A 26,809-nucleotide genomic window follows, 5' to 3' on the forward strand; every position below is an offset into this window, starting at 1 on the left:
CTCCCAGAGGTACAAAGATCTGGGGCAGATGAGGACATTAAGCCATTCCAAAAGACAAGAGTGAAGTGTGACTGAGCAAAGGGACATTAGACGAGAGCTTGATCCTCTGGTTCACCTGGCAATGACATTTACTGAAATGCAAGTCACATTCCATTTAAAGGAATGCAGTGACCAGTTATTCTCCATTTAAAAGGATATTGTAAACTTCCAAAGGGCAGAAATGGCATATGGAAATCACCTTGGGGACTGCCATCACCATGTAAGACAGAACTGATTCTCTACCAACCATTTTTTTCCTTCCTCTCTTTTAAATTTTCAAGCCCAACCTTTGAAGTTGTTTAGCTAATAATGCCTCACCCCCACCTCTGGCATATTCCCAAAACTGAAACATTCAGTCAAACCAACAATAGAAGACAGAAAATACAACAGATTCTCCCTAGGCACATATGCTCAATTTCATAAAATTATTCTGCAGGCAACACTCCGAGGGAGGGGAAAAAATAGAAGCGTGGTCTGCATTAAATAGGGATTTCAATTAAAAACAAAGGTTAGAAATTAATGGAGATATCCCATCTTCTAGAACTGGAAGGGACCTTGAAAGGTCATTGAGTCCAGCCCCCTGCCTTCACTAGCAGGACCAAGTACTGATTTTGCCCCAGATCCCCAAGTGGCCCCCTCAAGGATTGAACTCACAACCCTGGGTTTAGCAGGCCAATGCTCAAACCACTGAGCTATCCCTCCCCCCCAGGTTTTCAGAAGTTCTTCACATGCCTCTTAGGCTACCAACATTTTGATGATAATAATCAAGAAAATGAAGTAACATCTTCCATTCTTTATTAGCATTGATTAACTAGGCCTCACACACCCCTATGAAGTGGGGTCAAGCATTATAAGCCCCATTTAAGAGATGGTAAAAGGCTGAGGAAAGTTAAAGGCTAGATTTTCAGAGATGCTGGGCAACAATAGCTCTGATTGACTTCAGCTGCAATTGTGGATGCTCAGCATTTCTGAAAATCATACCCAAGAGGACTTGTCTGTCATCACATTGACTCAATAACAGAATCTGGAGTTCCTATTCCCAGCCCTCTAATACAATAATTAGGTGTGACCTCCCAAAAATAAACAGGAAATTGTTGTTGTTTTTTAAGTCAGGTGAAAAAACTAAACGTATGGCAATTCCAAGAATTAGTGGATGCAGACCAAAGGGGGTTCTTAAGGTGAGGAGGAGCAGCAGCTGCTGCCTGCCATTCAGTTACCTGACAGCTTCATGAGAAAATCTGATGCCATCTTGACAGAGATGTCCTGGCTGAATAGTGCTGAGGCTGTATTGGCCACATAGTCAGAGGAGTCTTTCAGCTTTGTGTTGTTCATGGCTCTGTCAACAGTGCTGAAAGCAAAGGATGTAGCTGAGATGCTGTTGTCATCTTTGGGTTCTTCCTTTACTACTAAAGGTGGGACACCAGCACTGGCCTGCCCAGCCACCTCAAGTGTTTTAGACACAGATGCTGTCCCTGTAAGCTCAGATCCTCTTTCCCTCTGTTGCCCAGGGCAGGAATCATTATTTAGCTGTGGCGACCCCTTGACTTCAGTTTCTGGGATTTCCTCTTTCACTTTCGCTTCTGTCCTGAGGAAGTGCTGATGGCAACGCATGTGGAGTTTCAGGCTGAAGTGGCGTGAAGAAGTGAAAGGGCATAGCTGGCATTGGAAGGTTTCTCCCCTGTCTTGGTGCTGATGAACCTGATTATATGGTTGAAAACAAACACATACATTTAAGGAAAATGTTACAAAAATATTCTAACGGTCTCTCCTATATATCTGTCTCACACACATTTTTATAAATATGTCAACTCATTAGTGAACATGTCATTACAAGACTCTTGCTAAAAGATCAATTTCTAATAAACATAGTATGGCACCGCCTAGGCAGCAAAGAACATAAGTTCTGAACCCAGTTCAAAAACCAGATATGTCCTGTTTCTGCACCATAGAAACCGGAGGTCCTTTTTATACGAATCAACCTTTATGACCTGGCTGTAATGCTATCATTGTATAAAATTCTGACTCCTCAATTCAGACAGGCAGCTGGTTCTTGGACTAGAACCTTATTTATTGTGTATTTTGTTAAGTGTTATGCCTATAACATTCTGTAAATAATGATGTTTCAGTGCAAACCTTGAAAATGCTAACTTGTATAACAAGTACTGTAATCGATTTAGGTCCCATATTAATCCTCCATTATGAGAAAAAACACAGTTCTTGTTTATATCAAATAGTCACTGAAATAGTTTGTTGAGAACTAATTCTAGCAGAAAATGAAAGATTCTGTTATGACATGATACGATAAAGTGTTTGCATCACATTCTGATTTATCAAGTGTTACCTGGTGAACATTTTCTTTTATCTTCCATATTTTTAGACTATAAGTTCTTCCACACAGGGACCATGTCTTCCTGTTTGTTTGTTCACTGCCCAGTACAATGGGACTCCAATCCCAACTATGGCCTTTGGGAATTACCACTTGTGTACGTACACACACACACACACTCTCTCTCTCTCTCTCTCTAATTTGAAGATTAATTTAGTATTCATGACAGGGAGGGAACAAGCATAATTAGGGCCCTACCAAATTTGTGACCATGAAAATTGTGTCACGGACCATGAAATCTGGTCTCTCTCCTCTCCCCCCGTGAAATCTGATCTTTTGTGTGCTTTTACCCTATACTATACAGATTTCACAGGAGAGACCAGCGTTTCTCAAATTGAGGGGCCTGACCCAAAAGGGAGTTGCAGGGGGTCACAAAGTTATTTTAGGGGGTTCACATTATTGCCACCCTTACTTCTGCACTGCCTTCAGATCTGGGCAGCTGGAGAGTGGCGGCTGTTAGCCGGGCACCTAGCTCTGAAGGCAGCACCCCGCCAGCAGCAGCGCGGAAGTAAGGGTGGCAATGCCATACCATGCCACCCTTACTTCTGTGCTGCTGCCTTCAGAGCTGGGCGTCCAGATAGAGGCGGCTGCTGACTGAGGGCCCAGCTCTGCAGGCAGCATCACAGAAGTAAGGGTGGCAATACCATACCATGTCATTCTTACTTCTGTGCTGCTGCTTGCGGCAGCTCTGCCTTCAGAGCTGGGCTCCTGGCCAGCAGCAGCGCAGAAGTAAGGGTAGCAGTACCACAACCTCCCTCCCCTTACAATAACCTTGCAACCCCCAACCCAGAATTCCTTTATGGATCAGGACCCCTAAAATTACAACACCTTGAAATTTCTGATTATAATAGCTGAAATCATGAAATTTATAATTTAAAAAAATCTTATGACCATGAAATTGACCAAAATAGACCATGAATTTGGTAGGGCCCTAAGCATAATGATAGCAAACTTTCCCAATGTACTTTAAATTCAGACTCTAGCAACCATGCTATTCCAGCCCTGGGTATTTCTTTTACAAATACTGCTGAAGATGTACATTTGTTCCATTCTATTTGGTGATTGTATAATCTGGACAAAATGGCACTCAACTGAGATCAACACACTCATTTTCACTTGTGACCTAACTGGATTTGAACTCAGGCCTGCAGAAATGTAAGGTTAGTGAAGCAATCAAATCTCACATGCCATTTAGCCCTTCTGCATTCAGTGAAAGTACATTTCATTGACGCTGCTAAGATTTATACTGCAGCAGCACCCAAATGCCCCAAACAGGATCAGGCCTCATTGTGTATGTGCTGCACAAACACTGAGTACGAGATAATCCTTGCTGCACCGAGTTTACAGAATGACATTCTCAATGTGATAGAAATGTGTTATTTACAGCCAAAAATAATTTTAAGATGTTAAAAGTTGCAGCTAACAAAAACTAAGATATTAAGAGCTAATGCTGAAACCCAGTCCTTATAGCACCCAAAGTGGGTTTTAAAACAACCCCCGCTTACAGCAGAACATTTGTATAATATATCATAAATAATAAGAATTTGTAATGAAAACATCAACAAAATTAGTTATCTGTACTACTGGAAATACTGTGATATAGAAGTGACTTTTTTCTTTATCAGGAGGCACTGAGATGTACTAACAGTTGCAAGCTCCTTCAGCATGGCAACTTTATCTCCTACACCCACTAAATTCCTGTGTGCCAAGCTGCATCTTTAGGATCCCCACCAATCAATGTCTCCCTGCGCCCATATTTAACCACTTCTGCCAGAGGACCCATGTCATAAATATGACTCTTTTTGAAGGCTGTCAAAGTCACTGCTGCTGTCAAGTGGCAAAGTTTGTGTGGAAGCCCAGTTTCTTTTCCCAGGGGCTCAGAATGCCACCTGTGCACTTTCCAGAGTTCAGAGAGAGGTGACGGGTCTGTCTGTTTTGGATTTCTCTTGTGACAGGTCACAACAGCAACATCACCAAGCTGACCAGGACTTGCTTTATTTTGAAACAAAATGCTCGTTAGGTTACAATTTTACAGATTATACAATAAATAAAAAAAGGAAAAATTCTTGCTCACTGGATCCAAATTCAGGGATTCCTGTTTAAACCACAGGAAATGGATGAAACAAGTTTCCAGAGCACTGACTAGCACGCCTATAGTAGTATTTTAAAAATTCCAATAAATAAATTGGTTTGAAAATATAAATACTGATAAAAACAGAAAAAGATCATCTTCATTTAAAGGGATTTTAACTGTCATTCACTTCCTGGTCCTAGACTGCAGGAAAGAACTTAGTTATTGACATATTAGATGGTCCATCTACAGTTGTCCAGTCTCCTCTCTCTGATAATGACTACTTCCAGATGTTTCACAAGGAGAAGCAATAAACCCTGTAGTGGATAGCTATAATATAACCTGCCTATAGTGCAAGTTTCTTCCTAAATCCTATTCAGCTTATGCCTTGGAGCATGAGGACCTTATTTTTTTATCCTATTTAATATAACTGTGGATGTTCTTCTTGTCTTTGTTTTAATGCTGCAGTGTTCTTGGTCTGAAATGAGATCCTGTGACAATGGGTTATAAAGGCTCAGGCCCTGATCCTGAAATGACTTTTGCATCAATTAACCTGAAGCATGCTAGTAGTCCCATTGACTTCAATGGATCTACTCACTTAAACTTTAGCTTGTGCATGTTTGCAGAATTGGTCCCAATTAGGTGGGGATTAAAATATTTCCTTTTCATCAGTTTTAAATTTGTTTCTGGCAGGTGAATTCAGTGTCCTCTTGTTCTCATATTCCAAGAAAGAATAAAAAGAAGTTCAATTTACCTTCTCCATCACATTCATTACTTCAGTCTTGTCACCTCCTCTCTAATCTAAGCAATTAAATGATTTTCAGTTCCTTTCTTCATAGGAAGTTCTTACCATGCTGCTAAGCATTTTGTTGCCTGTTTTTGAACCTCTTGTGTCTCTAATATAGCTTTTTGATTGAGTAGAACTGAATACAGAATTACAGGAGAGAGCGTGCCATCTATTTATAGAATGGCATTATAGTATTTTCAGTATTATTGCTGTCCCATTCTACATACATTCAAACATTTTGTTTGCTCTTTTAACCACTACTGCACAATGAGAAGATGTTTTCATTCAGCTATCTACAGTGCTACTCAGGTATTTTTCCTGAATGTGCATGACTAGTTTAAACTGTTCCTTCTAATAAGCATGCCCTTGCATTTATCAACAATAACTTCCTTTGCCATTGTGCTGATTAATCACCTAGCTTTTTTAGGCCTTCTCAAGATCTTCTCAATTCCTCCTTGTCTTGACTCTCCCTAAGTAATGTTGCGTCATCTGCAATTTTGCCAGTTCACTATTCACTCCTTTTTCTAGACCATTACTAAATAGATCAAATAATACTAGTCCTAGTACAGAGAAATCTGCAGTTAACCTCTTGTCATACTTCACAGATTAATATATTCCTAACTGTTGTTTGACTGTCTCTTAACCAATTTCTAATCTGGGATAGTACTTTACCCCTCACTCCACAACTACTTAATTTTCTTGACAGCCTCTTGGTGAGGGACTTTGCCAAAGGCTTTTTTAAAGGCCAAATTAATTATCTCAACTGAATCTCCTTTATCCATTATTTTGATGACACACTCAAAGTTTCGCAGTATATGAGAATATGATTTTCCTTTACAGAAGCCATGTACCCCTATCATATCATGTTATTCAAGGTGTTCTATTCTATTTTTGTCATTTTAACCAGTTTCCCCTGTATTGGTCTGTGATTTACAGGATCAACCCCTCGCGTCTTTTTTAAAGACAGGTTCAAGATTTGCAATCTTTCAGTCTACTGGCTGATTTTAATAAATGTCATTTTTCTCAGCAGCTTGGTCACTTTATTTTTAAATTCCTTTAGAACTTTTGGGTGTACATCACCTGGTGTAGGTCACTCATTGTTCTATACATTTACCTACTTGTTCCTGAACTACTTTTTTTGGCACCTCAGCCTCTGACAGTGTCTCACCTTTATTACTTGTAAAGAGTAGCTCTGAAGTATCTTCCCAATGTGATGAATTCTTATGCAAAGACAACTTTTAGTTTCTGTGAAACATCATTATCCTCCTTAATTGTTCCCTTAACTTCTTGGCAGTCAAGTGGACCCACCAATTCTCTCAGACGTCCTGAGTCTAATACACTTAGAATTTAAAGAGTAAATAAACAAAAAACATTTTTATTTCTGACCTCCTACTTACTAGCTGACAATTTAGCTGTCATAGTTTATGCTCTTTACTTACTTACAGGAATGGAGCAGTGGAGAGGTCCTCTAAGCAGGCTAGAGTGGCTGCAGGGGAAGCAGCCAATCAAGGCCCAGGAGGACCATATAAAAGGAGCTGCAGAACATAGCAGAAGTTAGAAGTGGCTTGGAGCTGGAGAAGGAAAGACTGTGTGCTTGGCTGGAAAAGAAGCACGATCATGGACAGCTAAGTGGGGACAGGGACAGACTCCTGGCTGGCTGCCAAGACTGAGCTAAAGGCAGCTTGCTAGCAGGGACCAGGGGAGCAATGAAGGCAGTGTTACCATATTTTAATTTTTAAAAAGGAGAACACTCCATGGGGCCCCGGCCCCACCCCAACCCCGCCCCTTCCCTGCCCCCAGCCCCGCCCCAACTCTGCCCCCTCCCCTGAATGCTCCGCCCCCTGCTCCTCCCCCTCCCCTGCTTCCCGCGAATCAAATGTTTGCGGGAAGCCTGAAACAAGGAGGCAGCAGGTAGGCTGGGGCGGGGTGCGGCGCGGCTCAGTCCGGCCCTCCTGGCTGAGCGGCTCCCTTTGGCGGCCGGCCGGCCCAGGCCAAGAGGCTCTGGCCCCGGCGTCTCCCGCCCGGCTTGGGCCCTGGGGCCCCGGCCCCCAGCACTGCGCCGGCCCCCAGCACCGCGCCGGCCCCGCGCCCCTGGCCCCAGCTCCTGCCGAGCGCCGGCCCCGCACCGCCGGGCTCTCCCTCCCTATTTTCCCGGACATGTCCGGCTTTTTGGGATTTCCCCCCGGACGGGGATTTGAGGCCCAAAAAGCCGGACATGTCCAGGAAAATCCGGACGTACGGTAACCCTAAATGAAGGAGCACCTGGCTGGCTGCGGAGACTAAGTAGGGGAGGGCCGCAGGGAGGAAGCCCTAGGGATATGGCCCCATACCAGGGCTGGAACTGGTTTAAAGACTGTGGACACACCTAACCAGAGGGGGCACTCACGAGAGGTGGATGCCAACCCTATTGCACCATAGACTCAGAGACTTTAAAGTCAGAAGGGACCATTATTATCTTCTAGTCTGACCTCCTGCACAACACAGGCCACAGAATCTCACCCACCCACTCCTGTAACAAACCCCTGACCTATGTCTGAGCTACTGAAGTCCTCAATTTGTGGTTTAAAGACTTCAAGGTACAGAGAATCCTCCAGCAAGTGACCCGTGCCCCACGCTGCAGAGGAAGGCGAAAAATCCCCAGGGCCTCTGCCAATTTGCCTGGAGGAAAATTCCTTCCCGACCCCAAATATGGTGATCAGCTAAACCCTGAGCATGTGGGCAAGACTCACCAGCCCGAAACCCAGCAAAGAATTCTCTGTAGTAACTCAGATCCCCCCCTATCTAGTGTCCCATCACAGGCCATTGGGCATATTTACCGCTAATAGTCAAAGATCAATTAATTGCCAGAATTAGGCTATCCCATCATACCATCCCTTCTATAAACTTATCAAGCTTAGTCTTGAAGCCAGATATGTCTTTTGCCTCCACTGCTCCTTTGGAAGGCTATTCCAGAATTTCACTCCTGTGATGGTTAGAAACCTTCGTCTAATTTCAAGTCTAAACTCCCTGATGCTAGCTTTGGTATGATCCCTCCCCTAAGGATGTTGAACTTACACTCTTAATTAGTCTAAATAATACAGAGGAGTTGAATTGAGAATAGCCTCTCCCCATGTGTGCTCTAGGATGAGCTGTTCCAGAAAAACAATAATTTGAAGTGTCAAATTTCTTCTTTTTACCTTGTCCTAATGAGAAAATTGACCAGTTTATATACAGATCTTTGAAGTCACCCATTATTATTATAATAGACTTAGCTGCTGCTTTGCTATTCCTCAATGTTGTGCATTCAGTATCCGTTTTCTAATCAGGAGGATAATATATTTGTATTCCTATGGCATGGGATTTTTACAGATTCCACAGTATTGTCCTCTTCACACAGAATCTTTGATTGGGTATAATTCTACTTATCCCTGCAAACTAATTTGTTTTCTGAATAGTTTATACCAGGGGTTCTGGTATAAACTGGGGGTTGGGACCCCTCAGGGGGTCACAAGGTTATTACATGGGGGGTTGCAAGCTGTCAACCTCCACCCCAAACCCTGCTTTGCCTCCAGCATTTATAATGGTGTTAAATATATAAAAAAGTGTTCTTAATTTATAAGGGGGGGTTGCAACTCAGAGCTTTGCTATGTGAAAGGGGTCACCAGTAAAAAAAAGTTTGAGAGCCACTGGTTTATACCCATGTAATACAGATTCTTGTTGTTTGTTATTCCACAGTGATTCAGCAATGCTTGCTATGTCAATTGTGTCAAGGTACACTTCAATTGCTAGGCAATCAAGTTCACCCCTATTTTTGCTTTAAGGTTCTTGTATTGTTATATAGACACATACTTATTTTTGGCCATATGCTTATTCTTAAATCCCTAAGCGGATACCCTGTTGCTCTTCTGAAACATAACTTTGTGATCTTAACCAACCCCTCTGCAAGTAGCGTTGGAAGAGGAGCAGGAAGCTGTGTCTTAGCATGCGCATGCTCCATAGATATGGAGTGGCCGGAAGCTGGGTGCCTGAAGCCTGCAGCAGTGTTCTGAGGTGAATTTCATCCATACCTACCTACCAGGGGAAATTGAAAAAATTGAGATTTTATTCCCAGATTATCACTCTCCCTTATGTTATTTTTTGCCATTTCAAAATAAGTACATAATCTTTTTTAAATTGGGAAAATAAATTCCAGTTGTATATTAAACCCAGACAGAGAAGGGCTCACAAACTGTCATTTTTGTTGCCTTTTTTTTTTTCTCTTCAGAATCCTTTGTTCCATCCTTATGCCAGTCAACATCACTTTCCACAGGTGTAGCACCAGTTTAAATCATGTTGTAGTACCAGAAATGAGTCCTGAGTTTCTGGGAGCAGGCCTGATAGGCCTTCCAAGCATAAGGACTGAAACTTTGGGTTATGAATGATTTTTGTCCCATCCCAGGTGAATAAAACTAGTTTTAGTGTACACTTCTGTACTGAATCTATTTTAGGTTTTTCTATGGGTATCATTATGGAATCCATATGTCATACAACTATTAAACAAAAAAATGTGTGTGCCCTACATGACCATATTCTCACAGCCTCCCTTGTTTATAAAAGGCACCTGTGGGTATTTTTCCTTCCTGCCTTTCACTTCCTTGCCTCCAGTTGCAAGTTGGTGGTGGAAAGGGATCCTTGGATAAAACTTTATCAAAAGGGTAGGTATAAAGCTGAACACGGTCAGGGTTAGAATCAGTCCAGTACCCTGTAGTTACATGTTGTATAGCTGGAGTCAAGACACCAGAAGTGCTCTGCTCCTTGCAATGTTGTATTCTGGTCCAAACTCATTGTCATGACAGTTAACATAAAGCTATCAAACTCATTTTCTAAGAAATGAAAAGGCAAAAAAGATGCCCTAAGCAAACACCTCCAAGTCACTAATAAAAATCAAAACTCAGATTCCCGAGGTGCACAACATCTAGAATTCTAGAGGAGGGTAAAGGTAGTGTGACTCAAGGCTATGCTGCCATAAGAAACAAAATTAAGAAAAGGCTCCTAGATTTTGATGACCGTGGGTGAAGACTGCAATAGACTAATGCTTTGAACAATCCTGTCTGCCATCCTGCTCTACTGAACATAAAACACGACACAAATCTCTCAACACACTTATACAAAAAAGGGTTGGATTTTGATGGAATCCTGTCTGAGCAGATGGTGCAGATTGACAAACAAATCCATTCCATTACAGACTTCATTTTTGAGTCATTCTTTTGTTCTAGAAACCACAGGCCCTGGAGATGGCATACAATCTTGGCTGCAGCCAGGGATTTAGCCTGAATTTATAGTAGACTCAATGGGTGTGGCTAGTGGCAACAGTTTGTGTAGGATAAAGAGGAGAGACTCCTATCTGCCAGAGTAAGATAAAGTAGTTTCAGAGGAATGATAGGACACTGAAAGGCTGTGAAATCTCCAGCAAGAGAAAGTATACTGTGCCTCTGATTAACAGCTTTAGTTTTTGTTTTACCCTTATCTATGTAATTTTTCTTTTGGTTTTGTTTTTATTTTTTTGTTCGTATTTTATGTCTATGTACTTTTGTTTTTGGAAACACTTTTTTTTTTTTTTTTTTAAATAGAGAGGGTTAAGGAAACATTTTCTATTGTGGTAAAATAAATCTGTGCCTCTTTTGTCATCAGCTTACCCCGTCACCAAAGAAAACTCATGTCATTCTGGCAGGGTGCCAGTGACTTTATCAAACATTATATTCTCTATCCCCCTTACCAGCCACACATGCAGTTTGGATTCATCTTGATTTTGTCCTCCCTGATGCACCACATTGTTACCAGGGGCCTACTCAAAAGAGAATATATATAAATATATCTCAAGCCCCAATGTCACTGAACTATCAACAGAAAATATTTTCCAAACTCTTTTACTGTAATTCTGATCATTTGAATGTACCCGTAAACCAGAGACTGCCAAAGTGAGCATGTGAGACCGAATGTGGCCCATACAATCCTTGTAGGCCCTTATCTCTAATAGGGTGGTGTGACCAGTGAAGGCCATAGTTCCCACTATGTAATGGTCCATTTTGACCTGTGACATCACACTGTCTTGAGTGCTGATATTTGCAGTCTGCAGGCCTCACTTCTATATCATGGATAAGGGGGCTGTAATTTGCTCCAGTTTATTTTACTTGTTGATTCATGTATAAAATCTCATCTCTTACAATTGACTCAGGGTGTATGAACATTGTTTTTTTTTAAATCCCCACCAAGTTAATCAATATTAATCCCTAGTAGATACACTTCATCCTACAAACCAGGAGTAAACTTAACACGTCCCTATACTCACCCACTTAAAATAAAGAGAAAACCAATGGACTTTTACTTCATACTGATATGCAGACTCTGTTAGAACAAAGGAGGAATTAATGACAGAGTTGAGGGCCCCTCCATTCAGAACACTCTGTCACCAACCTGCAGAGGTTTAAATCTGGGAACACTTTGTTCAAGTACATGTCAGTTGATCTCACGCATTATGGTGAAATGGGGGGGAAATACAGGCTTACAGATACAAGTTATTTGAGCCATAAAGGATTTTAAAGATCACTATCAACACTTTGAATCACATCTGAACCCATAAAGACCTCACACACACATGAGCAGAAGGGGTGTCAGAGTGAGACCTTGTGGGACTATCCATGAGACCAGCCTCAGGGCAGATTAGTGGCTACTCAACACCACCCTCTAGTGCAGGGGTGGGCAAACTTTTTGGCTTGAGGGCCACATTTGGGTGAGGAAATTGCATGCAGGGCCATGAATGTAGGGCTGGGGCAGGGGGTTGGGGTGTGGGAGGGAGTGCGGGGTGTGAGAGTGGGTGCGGTAAGCAGGAAGGGGCTCAGGGCAAGGGGTTGAAGTGCAGGAGGGGTGAAGAGTGTACAAGGGGGCTCAGGGCAGGGGACTGGGGTGCAGGGAGGGGTGTGGAGTGCAGCAGGGGGTTGAGGTGCAGGAGGGGTGCGGCAGGGGGCTCAGGGCAGGGGGATCAAGGCAGAAGGTTGGGGGTTCAGGGCAGGGGGTTGAGGTGCAGGAGGGGTGTAGAGTGTGGCAGGGGGCTCGGGTGCAGGAGGAAGTGCGGCGTGTGGGAGGGGGCTCAAGGCAAGGGTTCAGGCTCCAGCCCAGCGCCGCCTACCTTGAGCGGCTCAGGGGTGGCAGCAGCATGCAGCAGGGCTAAGGCAGGCTCCCTGTCTACTCTGGCTCTGTGCCGCTTCCAGCACCACGTCCCTGCAGCCCCTGGGGGAGGAGGGGCAGAAGGCTCTGTGTGCCGCCCTCGCCTGCAGGTACCTTCCCCCGAAGCTCCCATTGGCCACAGTTCCCCGTTCCCAACCAATGGGAGCTACGGAGGAGGTACCCACAGGTGAGGACAGAGCATGGAGCCCTCTGTCCCCCCCAGTCCGTCCCCCCCCCAAAGGGCCGCAGGGACGTGGTGCCGGCCGCTTCTGGGAGTAGTGTGGGGCCAGGGCAGGCAGGGAGCCTGCCTTAGCCCGTAGTGCCACGGGGGTGGCAATCCCTCGGGCGGGATCCAGCCCATGGGCCATAGTTTGCCCACCCCTGCTCTACCGTCATTATGAACTAAAGTAATTTTATATCTAAGTGGCCCTTGGTTTGGCAGTATGGACGCTTCTCACATGTAAACATATTAGAGAAAGCAATGATGTAACCAAGTCTTCTTCAAAATGTTGTTAGCGCTGGAGAAAAGTGTGTGCATATAGTGGTGGTGGTGGTAGGGTTAATCATATTTATAAAAATTCTAATTCAGGGTTTGTTTTTTATTTCATTCCTAACCCACCACACAGAAATATAAATACTTGTCTCAATGGTTATGATCAAGAATTTAAATATACTCCTTGCATTCATAAGTCCTTTACTGTACTGCTTATCGATTTGTTCTGAAAGCATTTTAAGACAATATAACCTATATAAACCCTGCAACTCTCAGTTGTGATACTGTCACAAGCTAGGGTTTGTATCATAAAGGTGCACACAGCTAGGATCAGTTGTAATTTCTATTACAATTTTGCTTTTATGGATTTATAAAAACATTGTTTTAACTGACATTGGGATAAAACTGGCATGCTAGTTGTCAATGTAATTGCAATTTTTCTGCTCATGCATAGCTTGACTTGGTTAAACACTGTTTCTCAATATATAGCAGAGCAACTAAAAATAATTTTTGGTGCTGTCAGATTTCTTTTGAGGACTCTGCTTTACCTAATTAATTCCTTGGTATTTTTTGTTACTTTGAACATTTTTGTTGAAGACAAATTTTGAAAAATGGCTATTGGACAGTTTAATGTTTTTAATCTGTGTTACAGAAAAGTTTCCATAAAATCATCACCACATTATTGCATAGAATACTCTATGATCTGTATATTTGTCTGATTGTTGTAAGGGACTTTACTGTATGAAGACAGAGATAATTCAAGGAGAGGCTGATACCCCGTAGGTAGGAAAGAGTAGCATGGCTTCAAATAGCCACCCAGCAACCAACAATTAAGAGACAGTGCAAGAACCATTCATTCACTTTGATGTCCTACCTCTGACCCTCGGCTAATTTCACCAGAAGAGCTTGTCAAAACCGGGGATCCATCTGGTAAACAAAGGAGAACCTAAAGGCCCCAGAAACTGAAACAGAGGACTTCTCAGAGGGATTAAAAGTGACTCTCTCTCTAGGGAAGGGAGAATTGTTCGCAGGAGATCATAAAGAGAGGCCTGCCTAGGGTTTTTAAGAAGGGCTGACAAGCCTCTAGGTAAGACAGATCTGCATATAGGCTGTTTATTGTTTAAAATCCCCTTTTTTCTCTCTCTTATGCTATGCTTTGTTTCTACTCTTAAGATTAAAGAATATTTTTGTTTGAGAAGGCTGTCTGGTCACTGTATTTACCACTGGTCACTGACTCCCAAAGAACTACAGGTACTGAATCCGGTTAGACCTGCCAGGTAAGCACAATCGATACACAGGGTACTGTAGCCCAGGACCCTGTCTAAGAGTGGGAGAATTGCCTGGTTCCACTTCAGGAGATGTAAAGGCACAAGGTCGGAGACCTGAGGCGGTGCACTCCGAGATTGGAGAGGGAAGAGAAGTGCAGCTAGCCCTGTAACCATGACAAGTGTAAATCAAGATGACTCCACTTAAGTAAATAGTTGTTCTGGTGTAAGTGAGATCAGAATCTGGCCCAGTGTTCTAAAACGTTTTAACGTAACAAATGCTGTAACATATCATGCCTAAAAGCCCAATATTTCCCTGTGTACTTTAAACATATTTATCTGTGTTAATAACTACAAACAAATAATTCAGACAAACAAAAAATTGTACTGCTACTATAACAGGTCAAGTATGCCAATGAAGGAAACTTAGCGGTTCTGTTCAGTAATTTTATATAGAGACTGGATGAGCCAAAGCCCATCTTCAATTCACCATTCATCTTCATTTACCAACATTCACTTCACCGGTGTCCATGCATTGAAGCACACATTATGGTACACAAGAACCATCACACCATATTCTTTAACCCCTGCAGCACTTTACTGCCTTTCCATTAAGTTTCTTTGTTGAATTTGTTCATTTTTGCCAGTTTAACATGTATATTTAATCTTCAGGTAGGTTAGGCTTGAAATACAAGTTGTGTATAATAAATAAAACCTAAAGTTAATAAAAACATTCTTTACAAAAGCATATTACAGTGAAAACAGTTATTGTTTTGGTTTTGAACATTCCCCTGAAATGCCTGCAAACCAAACTTTACAGCATTGTAGTGCCCATAAAGGAGAGCCGGAAGGTGAAACTGACCAGTCTGTTTTCATTGCCCAAATTATACCAAAAGGCAAACAAACTGAAATTTTAAAATCTAAAACTTTTTGTGCTTTCATTTTTAATAAGATGTTATTAGTAGCACAGGTATGGAAATGAGTTTTTTTTTTTTAATTGTGTGATTTTTAACCAGATAGTTTCTTTTCTATATATTTTTGCTCACTGAGCCAATCTCTTCATTGTCAGTAAACACTGCCCTTACCTTCATGTGTGATTTGAGATTGTCCTTGCGTGCACAGCGAAATGGACAGAGTGGGCACTGATGACTTTTTAAACCTGTATGAATCACCATGTGTCGTTTCCAGTAACTCTTCCTCTTTATAACCAACCCACAGATTGGACACTGAAAAGGTTTTCCTCCTTCTTCTTCTGAGGCTTAGTGGACGGAGAAAAGAAAAAGAGAAGGTCCTTTACAGCCACTGACTGGTAGAATACTTTCCCCTCAAACATACCCAAATATCATTTTACAACTTTAGATTTTCATCTGCAAAGACAGACACAGTACTGGTTAAACACCAACACCCACCAAAAGTTTCAATTCCTCTTCTTCCATATTCAGACCTCCCTAATCTAGTTATGCTCCCTCTTAAGAGCTGTAATTTAAGATTCATTTATCAAGTTGAAGTCTCAAAAACTCATTGGATAGCCAGTAGGTGATGCTACTCTTCCTCACCTGGCCCTGTACTTCTCACAAACATCATTCGGTGGCCAAATTTCCTATCCACTATCAGCTTGATCAGGGAAAAATGCTTAACTCTTGATTTTAAAAGTGATGAATTCCAGTATTTGATGGATAATGAAAAAAGAAGATATTAAATACAGAATTCACACGTCTTAATCAAAAACCATGCTGGCGTCATAAACCTAACACGCTCAAGGCCAGAACTGAGTGATTTCAGAATCCCTGCTGTTGAACTTGTTTACTTATGGCTCAAGCAGATGCTGCTGCCACTTCAGTCGTCAGGTGGTCTTAGGGTCATGGGATATTTTTCTTTTTCTATCCTGTTTCTGTTTCCTAGTGCATTAAACCTACTGCCTTTTTCTAGACATTTGGACACTATTTTGCACAGTATCGTCCATTGTAAGAGGGAATGGCAACCAAGGCCCAGGAAAAATGTTTGTATTTGTCAAGCAAATATAATTTATCTACTAAGTATGGAATAATCACCAGGCGAAGGGTAAGGGAGATTCTTTGTTGTTGACGTGACACAATAAAACATTCTGACATCTCACTACAAATGCCTCTGCCCATTACGAGGAAGTTTGTAGGGTTGTCATTGAATTAGAAGACAATTTTTATGATTGCTAAAAGGCAGTTTGATTATTTCTGAAAATCCAGAAGTTAGTAGTGTCTATCCTGCTATTTGGAATTATTTCCAGACTATTTCAGGTCATTATCTAATGTATTCATCAGCTATTTTCTACCTGCAAGAATTCATGAAATTTAACATTTCCTGTGATTGGAAACCAACTAATAAAACCTCCAGAATGATTTTGTAATATGTTTCAGTATAATTCCTACTAGCTGGTAGGAGACAAAAATATAATTCATCTGATTACATAGTCCTTCTGACCTAATCAACAAGCCTGAGAGAAAGAGTATATTTTCAATGTGTGTTTTGCAGCTTCAGAAACTTCATGAGTAGAATTTCTATCACACTCAATATATTATTAAATTGCTCCGTCATTGCATCTTTGAAAAGTCAGCAGAAACCAACACCATAATTGCTAGTGTTTCACTTTTTTCATGTCTTTCCTTATTTCTTTATAAAAGGTAAGAGACAAACTACAGAAATATATATTAGTAGCATTTTTTACTTATCAAGTCATTTCCTTCTATCATGTCTCCTTTTCAGCAACTGGTTATCATCAGAAGGGAATCAGAAATAAACGTAGCATGTTCTATCACCTATTTTCTAACCCATTAATAATAGGTCTATAAACAAGGTGGCTTACCAGCAATTTTGCACATTACTTTAGGCCAAACCCAGAACTGGAGTGAGCGAGTAAAACTCCGCTGATAACAATGAGAATTCCTAATATACAGGAATTGTGTGATCCACCACAACAATGCAGCCATTTCTGGGGTGGAACACAAGAGTTGCTTATAACACTACACAATGCTTTAGCATAAGAAGCAAAGAATACTGGGCCGGTGTCACCTCTCACTTATACTGATGTAAAATCAGGAACAACTCCAATTAATTCTATGGAGCTACATGACTGTAAAACTGATGTGAGAGGAGAATCAGACTCACTGAATCCAACTGAAAATCAGGAAGACTGTTGTACGTGTTCCATGCAAAGTGTTTATTGCTTAAATGGGAATTTGATCTAGGCATAGGGGCTAACACTCATTCTTGCAAAAGTGGCATGGGATCTTAAACAGGGAGTCAGGGCCAATGTTCCCTCTAATTTTCCCATCCATGTGCGGAATGAATTTTGTTATGTGCACCAGTATAGAGTTTATGTGTAGCAGGGATGGGGCTGAGGGTTTCGGAGTGTGGGAGGGGGCTCAGGGCTGGGGCAGAGGGTTGGAGTGCAGGGGGTGAGGGCTCCGGCTCAGGGTGCAGGTTGCCCCAGGAGTGTAACGGGGAGAGAGGACTCCCCACAGCCCTCTCCCCCCACAGCAGCCCCAGGGCTGTGGGGTGGGTGGGTGGGGGGCGGGGGGGAGGAGAGGCACCTTGCCCCGCCACAGCAGCTCCGGGGCTAGGGAAGAGGAGCCTCGCCCCACCACAGCAACCCCGGGACTTGGCAGGGGGAAGGCGTCTAGCCCCGCTGCAGCAGCCACGCAGCTGGGAGGGAGAGGTGTCTGGCCCCGCCGCAGCCCGGCATGCCCCAAGCTCCCCCATCACCTCTCTCCACCTCACCCACTGCCATCTTCCAGGCCCACCTGTGGCCACGCCCCTCAGTGCAGTGTGCACTGCGCATGCATGCACTTTAGAGGGAACATAGGTCAGGACTTCATTTTACATTTCATCCAAAAGACAGCAATACCAACTTTAAAATGTTTCATGACACTGCTGCTACAGTGATTTAGTGGGTCCCACTTCAGTCTCTTCCTGAACCATCTTGAGCTTTACTGAGCATCTCCCATTCAAGTAATGATCAGGCCTAACTAAGGTTAGCACATGAGCTCTGACAAGACTACAGTCTGATGTGCTATTGCTCCTTATGTACTAAAAAAAGTTTATGAACTCAGAGCTTAATTCATGCTGTAGGCCTGGTAAGAGTGCCTTTTTTTTTTATAAGCATATTTCCCCCTTTACTGCCTCCTTATTTTTTTCAATATCTAGTAGTTGATCTCAGTGACCATTGGCTATCACGGATATCTTCATTGCTGATGAAAGAAGCTGACTCATAATAACTGGAAGCAGACTTTCTTCAACTATAAAATATATGGCAAAATCTTCCAATCAGTGCCTTCAGGGAAAATATGTTTATTTTACTGGCAACACAAGCATGTCCTCAAGAGAAGGCCCACACAAACAGACAAAACTTTATAAAATGAAATATCATATTATGGTTTCAGTGCCATAAAAATGTGGCTGCAAAAAGAATTACTTCCATAAAACTATGGCTGCAAAAAGAATCAAAGGAATGTGTGACATTTATTTTCATAGCAAATATACATGATCAAGTGCCCAACTCAGTATTTTAGAGGAGTACTGTAATGTCTACTGCTCAAAAGTCACACAACAGTGACCTCTTTCTGCAAGTTGTACGTCTCTACAGCAGAAAGAATGATTACAGAGAACCAAATTCCTTCAAAATCCAAATACCCTATCTCATAGCTTTTCTTGGTCCCTTATTTTCATTTGGTTAATTCCTTTCCAGTCAAAAACTAATGAACATGTCAGAAAGGGAGCTAGAATTCAACAAATATCTTTGTTATTAATCTATCAGGATAAAGTTTGTTTGGATGCCAACTGAGGTTGGTGAAGGCCCAGTACATATAAACTGATCATATTTTTTATATATAAAGCAAAGAAAAATGATTGTTTCATGATTACCAAGGCCCTGAGGTAACATGCTCCCAATAGCCTTTCAGCATTCCTGTGTCTTAAGCAGAGTAGACACTAGAGATTTCACTGCATCACAGCCAGATTATGAATTGCCAGCACTGCATATAGACTTAGACTGCACTCCTCTTTTTCAAGGTGTACAGATAAGATTCCACAATTCACAATTCGTTAGCCAAACATATAGAAGTTGGATTTTACTACAATAAAAAAGTTTCTCTTCTGCATTACTCTTTCTTATCAAGTAACAAATCATGTGAACGCCTTTTGCACATGCAGTAAATAAGCAGATAATATTAACATTTTTGGAATCGTGTATTATATTAAATTTAACCGAATCCTTGCTATCCCCTCTCTTTAAAGGCTTGTCTATGTGAGAAAGTTATACCACTATAACATTAAGGTGTGAATTTAAATCAATACATTTACACTAGTATAATTTAATGTAAACCCCTTCCGAAGTAACATAAACTTACCTGAAAAAAACCTCTTTTATGCAGGAATAAAAGTGTCCAAAAAACTATATCAGTTTTACTATACTGCTAAAACTTTGCCATGTAGACAATCCCTAACAAACTAACACCCAAGCCTTTTATCTTGTGAAGGCTTTTGACCAGCTTCCTCATCCTATTTATCAGAATTTCATTGTTAGCAAGATAACACCTAAATTCCATGGAAACATGAACATGTGATGCATACAATTTTTTAAAAAACAAATGTCAGTATGTACAAGAAAATATTGCTCATTTGGATAATTGAAATAATGTAATTCCCCACATTCTTTCCTGATTTCTTTTGTTAGCAGTACAGTTTGCAATAGGCCTATATCTTAGAATGCTGACAGAACTAGGAGAGGAAGAGGGAGGGGGTGGGCCAAGAAGTATAAAGCGGGTTTTGTTGAGCAGAATTAGGAAAAAGCAGTTCATTTTCTTCTATTTTTTTATGACAAAGAATTGTGAAAGAATGAACATGAGAGATTTGTTCGTGGTTCTGCAGAAAATTTTAATGAAAAGTGGCAACATAATAATATACTCTGGTAAATTAGGACAGGGTAGTAAGCGATTATACAAAAGTCCATTTGTGACAGAGACAGCAGGAGGGAAAATTCTCCCTTGTCCAATATTTCAAAAGCACTGGTTTTGTACATGTTCCCTGATACCACGAGCTCCCTGACAGGGATTCTTTCATCTTCCCCATTAAATATTTCTTGTGTGGACCTATTCTGAACTTGGTGAGGAAAAAATACATTTGTATGGAATAAAAAAAATGTATTGAACTGTACACTCATTACCTTTCAAATATGGAAACATTTGTGAAGGTTTGATCTTCAAATGGTAGTTTAAAAGCTATCCTATTGTTTATTTTGTTCTTATTTTCATAATAGGTGGAAACAATACAAACCAGACCAGGGAAGAAGAGTTAAATAAATCTAGAGCAAAAAAAACATGCCTTACTTGATGGTTAAGATAAGGGTCTGTACCTGTATTAGTGGGCTTAGAAATTCTTCCTTTAGGGACTGGAAGTAGCAATAATTCCAAAGACTGTGGTGGAGTTACTTTCTCTTGCTTCATCTCTGAAATCTGCAGGGGATCCTCTGCAACTAGTGACTTTTTCTTCTCAGCCAACAGGCTGCCTGCAGCCCTTGCAGCCACCTCCTTGAGTAGGGCAGCTGAGGAGGTCATTGAGGCCAGGGAAAGGAAAGAACTGGCTGGAGGTGGGTGGTCCTGCCCAGGAGTCATGCTTCTTTCACTAACTTTCTTTGATAAAGCTGCTAAGGTTGAGCTGGCAGACTGAGAATTAAAAGGTGAAGAAAAGGATTCAAATCTTATAGTATCTTCAGTCCTTGAAAGTGATTTGTCCTGAAGAACTGCATTGGCTGCGGCTTTCAATTTCAGGATAGCTGAATCTGGGGACAAACCACAGGTGGTGGTTGAGTTTGGCAACCACTTACCTTGATTCCATATAAACCGATTACTTGCATTGTATTGGTCATTTTGTTCCTGTTTCTCAGCAAGCTTTCTGGCAAGAACACTTAGCTGCTGGGCATGATGAGAAGGTGGAGAAAAGGAGAGATTTGAACCAGCATTTACAGGGGACTCGACCTTGCCATTGACTGTAATAGCAGTGTCCAGCTTGAGAGAACCGGCCTCCAGAAGCCTTCTCAGGTTACTGCTCAGTGGCTTATTTGGGCCAGGAGACTCATCTTCACACAAAGATGACACATCAGGAGAAAGGTGTTCTTTGCTCTGTAATGTGTCTCTTAAAGTCTCATTTTCAATAGCTATCAGCTCCAGCGTGTTGCTGCTAGGAGTTGCACTTCCCAGAGAAGTATCCGGGGAAGTGGACTGCGCCTGGATTCTATCCTCAAGAGATAACTTGAAGTTTTCCTGGACTTCTCCATATGATGCTTCCGATGGAGTCTCTGAAGAGTTTCCAAACCAGTGTTCTTCTTCACTAAGTTCACCTTCCACTTCCTCCTGTCTAGTACCATCTGTGGGATACCAAGAACAACAAGTTTATTTCCAAAATATTAATGTGTCCTTAATGCTAAGTGTGTGAATTTCTCTTAATACCTCCAGTTCTTGTCTCACCTCAACAAGATTCTAATGAATGCTAGGGACAATTGCATCAGCTGGAGCATTTTGAACAGTTACTAAACATTTGTCTCAAGTGCTTTCGTTTGGCATCTGGACTAGCCAGAAGAGGTAGCTTTCAGAAAAAAAAAAAAAAAAAGAATGAAAGAGTGGAATACAAAAGAAAATAGTGGAATAAAAATGAAAGCATGATGGACTTGTTATCAGTAAGTCCTTAAAAACTTGCTAAGTCAGTGTAACTGTATAATTGCATGACAAGAGCATGGGCATCATTTATATATTGCTATTATTTAAACCAACATAGGCCGCTAATTTCTCACAATGTTATAATTTCAGTGATGTTAAAGCAGTGATGTATTTGACTCCTTGAGTATTATATACTGTACCTAAAACTCTGTAAGCTTAGTGCAGAGATGTCTTCAAAAAACAGACCAGGTGTTGAATCACTCATATTAAAAGTAGTTGCCTACAGTTATTTTAATCTTAGTCCAATCTGCACTGTGCCCTATTTTGAAAAAAAAAAAATTGTTGCTGTAATGCATGATGTTTCTTTTCTGAATAGCGGGGAGCAGTAACACTTGAACTGCAAGCTAATGTATTGATCTCGCCAGCTATTTAGAGAGGAAACGTAACATACAAATTTTCTTGCTTTAACAAACAATCTTAAGGAAGACCTAAAAGTTAAAACAAAGAATTTACTAAATAGAATTTTGTTTTATCAAATGAAAAGTGTTTCTTTCGTACAGTTAGCCACATTTCTTCTTGACAGGTGATTCCAACATATCTAGTCTCTCTCTCTCGAGAGCTGACTGGCAGTGTTTAAAGTGTGGTGACCCTGGATTGCTCTTCTTCACAATGGTTATTCAGAGAGATATAGATGTGACTAAAGATTTTTGTCCATCTAGCTGGCCAATCAGAATGTAGTCAAGAACAATAGCAATGTTAGAATTAAATTTATGTTATCTCCTCTTGCCAGATACCTTTCTCGCATATCTTGCTTTTAGACTGAATGTCCCACAGTATGAAAGAGTCATAGAAATCATAGGTTTCAGAGTAGCAGCCGTGTTAGTCTGTATCCACAAAAAGAACAGGAGTACTTGTGGCACCTTAGAGACTAACAAATTTATTAGAGCATTAGCTTTCGTGGACTACAGCCCACTTCTTCGGATGCATACAGATTCCACTCTGTATGCATCCGAAGAAGTGGGCTGTAGTCCACGAAAGCTAATGCTCTAATAAATTTGTTAGTCTCTAAGGTGCCACAAGTACTCCTGTTCTTTTTATAGAAATCATACTACTGCAAATCAACAAAAGGATTTTTTTTTAAATATGGACACTGCTATTAGGATTTTATGGTACATACTGTATAGTCCCTGATTCCTTATTCATTTCCAACAAGTTGAAAAACTTTAGATAGCAGCTGATGACTAGGTAATAATTACTATTTAGCACTATACTGCACCTTTCATCCACACATGCAGCCTCAACCAACAGATATTTAAATAAAAACTGCCATAGAAAATGTATGAAGACCGATGTCTTCATATTCAGTTGTTCTCTCAATAACCTTTCCTGGGAAATTTTCACCAAAATTTGGAGAGGATACTACAGACAATAACTTAACCCATGCTTTAAAGTGAGAGAAGTCCAAAACTTTTTAATTAAAAATGTCATATACAATTATTTTGACATTATCTAGGATCAAATAAAAGGTTAGAATGGTTCTCTGAAAAATGAATGAATCGTCAGGATTAAGGAAAAGGTGCACGGCAGGGCCAATACCCTGTAGATATGTATAGAGATGAATGATGCTAGTCAGCGGTTAGAGTTCCAGCCTAGGTTGTGGAAGACATTGCTTCAAGTCCCTGCTCTATCATACGTATCCTGTGTGACATTGGGCAAGTCAGTGTCTCTCTGTGCCTCAGTTTCCCATCTGTAAAATAGTGAGAATAGTTCTTCACAACTTCACAAATACGTTGGGCGGCGCTTAGATTCCACAGTGATGGGGGCCATATAATTATCTTATGATTGAGAGAAATCTGTGCCCTTGTGTAAAAACATAGTTTTCTCCCTATCCTCTATTTTTGTTGTTACACACACTATACTTTCTAGTTACAACCAGCCTTTTACAACATGAATTAAATAACACATTTTACCAATCTGTAATGCAACTCTTCCTTCTCATTTATGACTTTTTTTCCCCTAACCACAGAGATTAATGCCTTGAATAAATTTTCACAATCCAATCCTCCTCTTTAGTTTTCACTTGTCAGAGAAAATTTGCAATGTCTGAGAAATGGGACACCAGCACGTATAGGACTGTCCAAGTTAGAGTCCCTTATTCAAAACAAAAAGGGATGGGGAAGTACCTGTATCTGTGATCACAGAACCATAATGAAGCCTTTCAAGGCTAGCAACACAGTTGTACTATGTATGTGTCTGAGATGACAGTGAATGAGAGAAATGGAGTAGAGAGCAGCTTCTGTAGTATTCTCCCCTCTTCCACCCAGCACACACCGCGACGGGTTGGATCACAGAAACCCCCTTGGGACTCCTACCTGATGTGCTGAGACTACCTCTGAGCCTGTTTTCCCTGCCAGCTTGGGACTTCAGTACCTTGCCTTGTTTGAGCCAGACACGCTTCCCTGCTGCAAACACAGATCCAAGTCTGAATTACGTCCCCCACAAGCTGCAGGCTTAACTGAAAACAGCTTAAGAAGTGCTCCTGTCTCCAGCACTCAGATACCCAGCTCCCAATGGGGTCCAGACCCCAAATAAATCCGTTTTACCCTGTATAAAGCTTATACAGGATAAACTCATACATTGTTCTCCCTCTATAACATTGATAGAGCGATATGCACAACTGTTTGCTCCCCCAGGTATTAATACATACTCTGGGTTAATTAATAAGTATAAAGTGATTAAATACAAAAAGTAGGATTTGAGTGGTTCCAAGTAATAACAGACAGAACAAAGTAAATTACCAAACAAAATAAAATTAAACACACAAGTCTAAGCCTAATACAGTAGAAAACTGAATACAGATAAAATCTCACCCTCAGAGATGTTTCAATAAGCTGCTTTCACAGACTGGATGCCTTCCTAGTCTGGGCCCAATCCTTTCCCCTGGTACAGTCCTTGTTCCAGCTCAGGGTGTAGCTAGGGGATTTCTCATGACTGCAGCCCCTTTTGTTCTGTTCCACTCCCTTATATAGCTTTGGCACAAGGCGAGAATCTTTTGTCTCTTTGGATCCCCATCCCTCCTTCTAAATGGAAAAGCCCCAGGTTTAAGGTGGATTCCAGTACCAGGTGATGTGGTCACATGTCTTGTGAGACTCCAATCCTTCACTCTTCCCAGCCTGACTCACAGGAAGGCTTGCAAGTAAACAGAGCCATCTACAATCAATTGTCCTAGTTGATGGGAGCCATCAAGATTCCAAACCACCATTAATGGCCCACACTTTGCATAATTACAATAGGATCTCAGAGTTATATTTCATATTTCTAGTTTCAGATACAAGAATGATACATTTATACAAATAGGATGACCACACTCAGTAGATTATAAGCTTTGTAAAGATACCTTACAAGAGACCTTTTGCATGAAGCATAATCCAGTTACATTATATTCACACTCATTAGCATATTTTCATAAAATCATATGGAGTGCAACATCACACATACATTCTCCATTGACTCCACCCATTAGGAAGACACACCTGCAGAGGTTCAAGTGAGGGGGACTAGAAGGGAGTGCAGCACCCCTTCCTATACTAAAGGGGAACTCCCCCCCTGCCCCTGTGTTGCAATGAGCACTTCCTATTTGGCTGGAGCAGCGAGAATTCCTTCTTCTGTTTCACTCTACTTTAACTACTGCAATGTGGCTGCCTCCAGATCCCAATCTCATCTCTGACTGTGGAGAGAAAGTTCTTCCCCAGCATCTCTACCCCCAACACCAACTAGGATTTTTTACCCATCAGCTCCTTCAGTGCACTGAAACTGGATCTCCTCTAATCGCTGCCACTGTTCTAGTTCTCCACTTCTCAGTACTTCCCTCAGTCACTGCAGCATCAAGTCCTCTTTACTTTAAGGCTAATGTTGAGAGTTGGCATCTGAATCCTATCATGAACACAGTTCAACTTCCTTTTAAACATTAGTGTTTTGGTTTTAAAACAGCACTCTGAAGCCTGATGGTTTTGTATCACAGGAGAGCAGATGCATGTTGGGGAGGAGTTTAGTTCATTATGGATTCATGCCCCTCTGAGCTCGAGCAAACCTGAAAACTCAAAGAAACGCACCTGAACCCACCAATTTTCCTATGGTTTCAAATTAAATCATAATTCCCTCCCCAGAATCCAGGATGTTCATTTGACAGTTGGAGTTGGTCTGCTTGAATTGTGCCATCCTCAGGGAGCCTATCTGGCTGTATTTTGAATTTGTGTTGGACAATTTACACAGCACTATTTGAAGAGACACAAGATTTTCTCATAATCATATCTGACTCACTGCTTATGAGGAGTCCTGGAAAACTTGGAAGGAAAATATATTTCCTTACTGAATTTTTCCATCTCCATCATATACACGCTATAGGTTGTTACTGTAGGGATACTTATGAGCACAAGGGTTGGTATTGAACTTTTTTTAATTAGAAAAAAAAGTTCTGGTTTTGGGGGTATAAATCGCCTGGACTTTGCAAATGGATAAGTTAAATTAAATTTTAGGCCAAATTCTCATTAACTTCAGTGGGAGCAGAATTTGGCTGAAGCATCTCACTAACTTCTATGTAAATTATCCAACAATTGTTCAAGTTTCTATCCTTGTCAAAGATTAAGGGGCTGATCCTGTAAAGATTCTTCTTTGCTGACTCCCATGGGAGCTCTGTACACACAGAGCATTTGTAGGGTTGGTTCTTGAATTGTTTGTCAATATTTTACACCAGTGGAAGTTGTAAGTGCTCAGCATGTCTCAGGATTACACCATTAGAGGACAGAAATGAGCCACTCAAAGTACATCCTAAACTTGCTAACAGTGTGAAAAATCCAACCAAATACTTAGACAACTGTTGCCACTGATTTAGCTCAGTATGA

At 41.3% G+C, this 26,809-nt stretch overlaps 1 protein-coding gene across 5 annotated transcripts in view; it reads right to left on the reverse strand.

Moving 5' to 3' along the window:
• ZNF827 (zinc finger protein 827) overlaps positions 1-26,809 on the reverse strand; it is a 149,227-nt gene that overhangs the window by 99,739 nt on the left and 22,679 nt on the right. For 4 of the 5 annotated variants that reach the window (XM_005284283.5, XM_005284282.5, XM_005284284.5 and 1 more), the window contains exons 3-5: positions 20,609-21,619; positions 15,309-15,481; positions 1,257-1,737 (exon numbers count right to left, since the gene is read on the reverse strand). In XM_005284283.5, the coding sequence (XP_005284340.1) occupies positions 1,257-1,737; positions 15,309-15,481; positions 20,609-21,619 (1,665 nt within the window). The remainder of the gene's footprint in view (positions 1-1,256; positions 1,738-15,308; positions 15,482-20,608; positions 21,620-26,809) is intronic. The other variant, XM_065597777.1, reaches the window with a different exon arrangement.

This window comes from Chrysemys picta, chromosome 5 (assembly GCF_011386835.1).
Source record: "Chrysemys picta bellii isolate R12L10 chromosome 5, ASM1138683v2, whole genome shotgun sequence".
In the NCBI taxonomy this organism is placed as follows: Eukaryota; Metazoa; Chordata; order Testudines; family Emydidae; genus Chrysemys; species Chrysemys picta.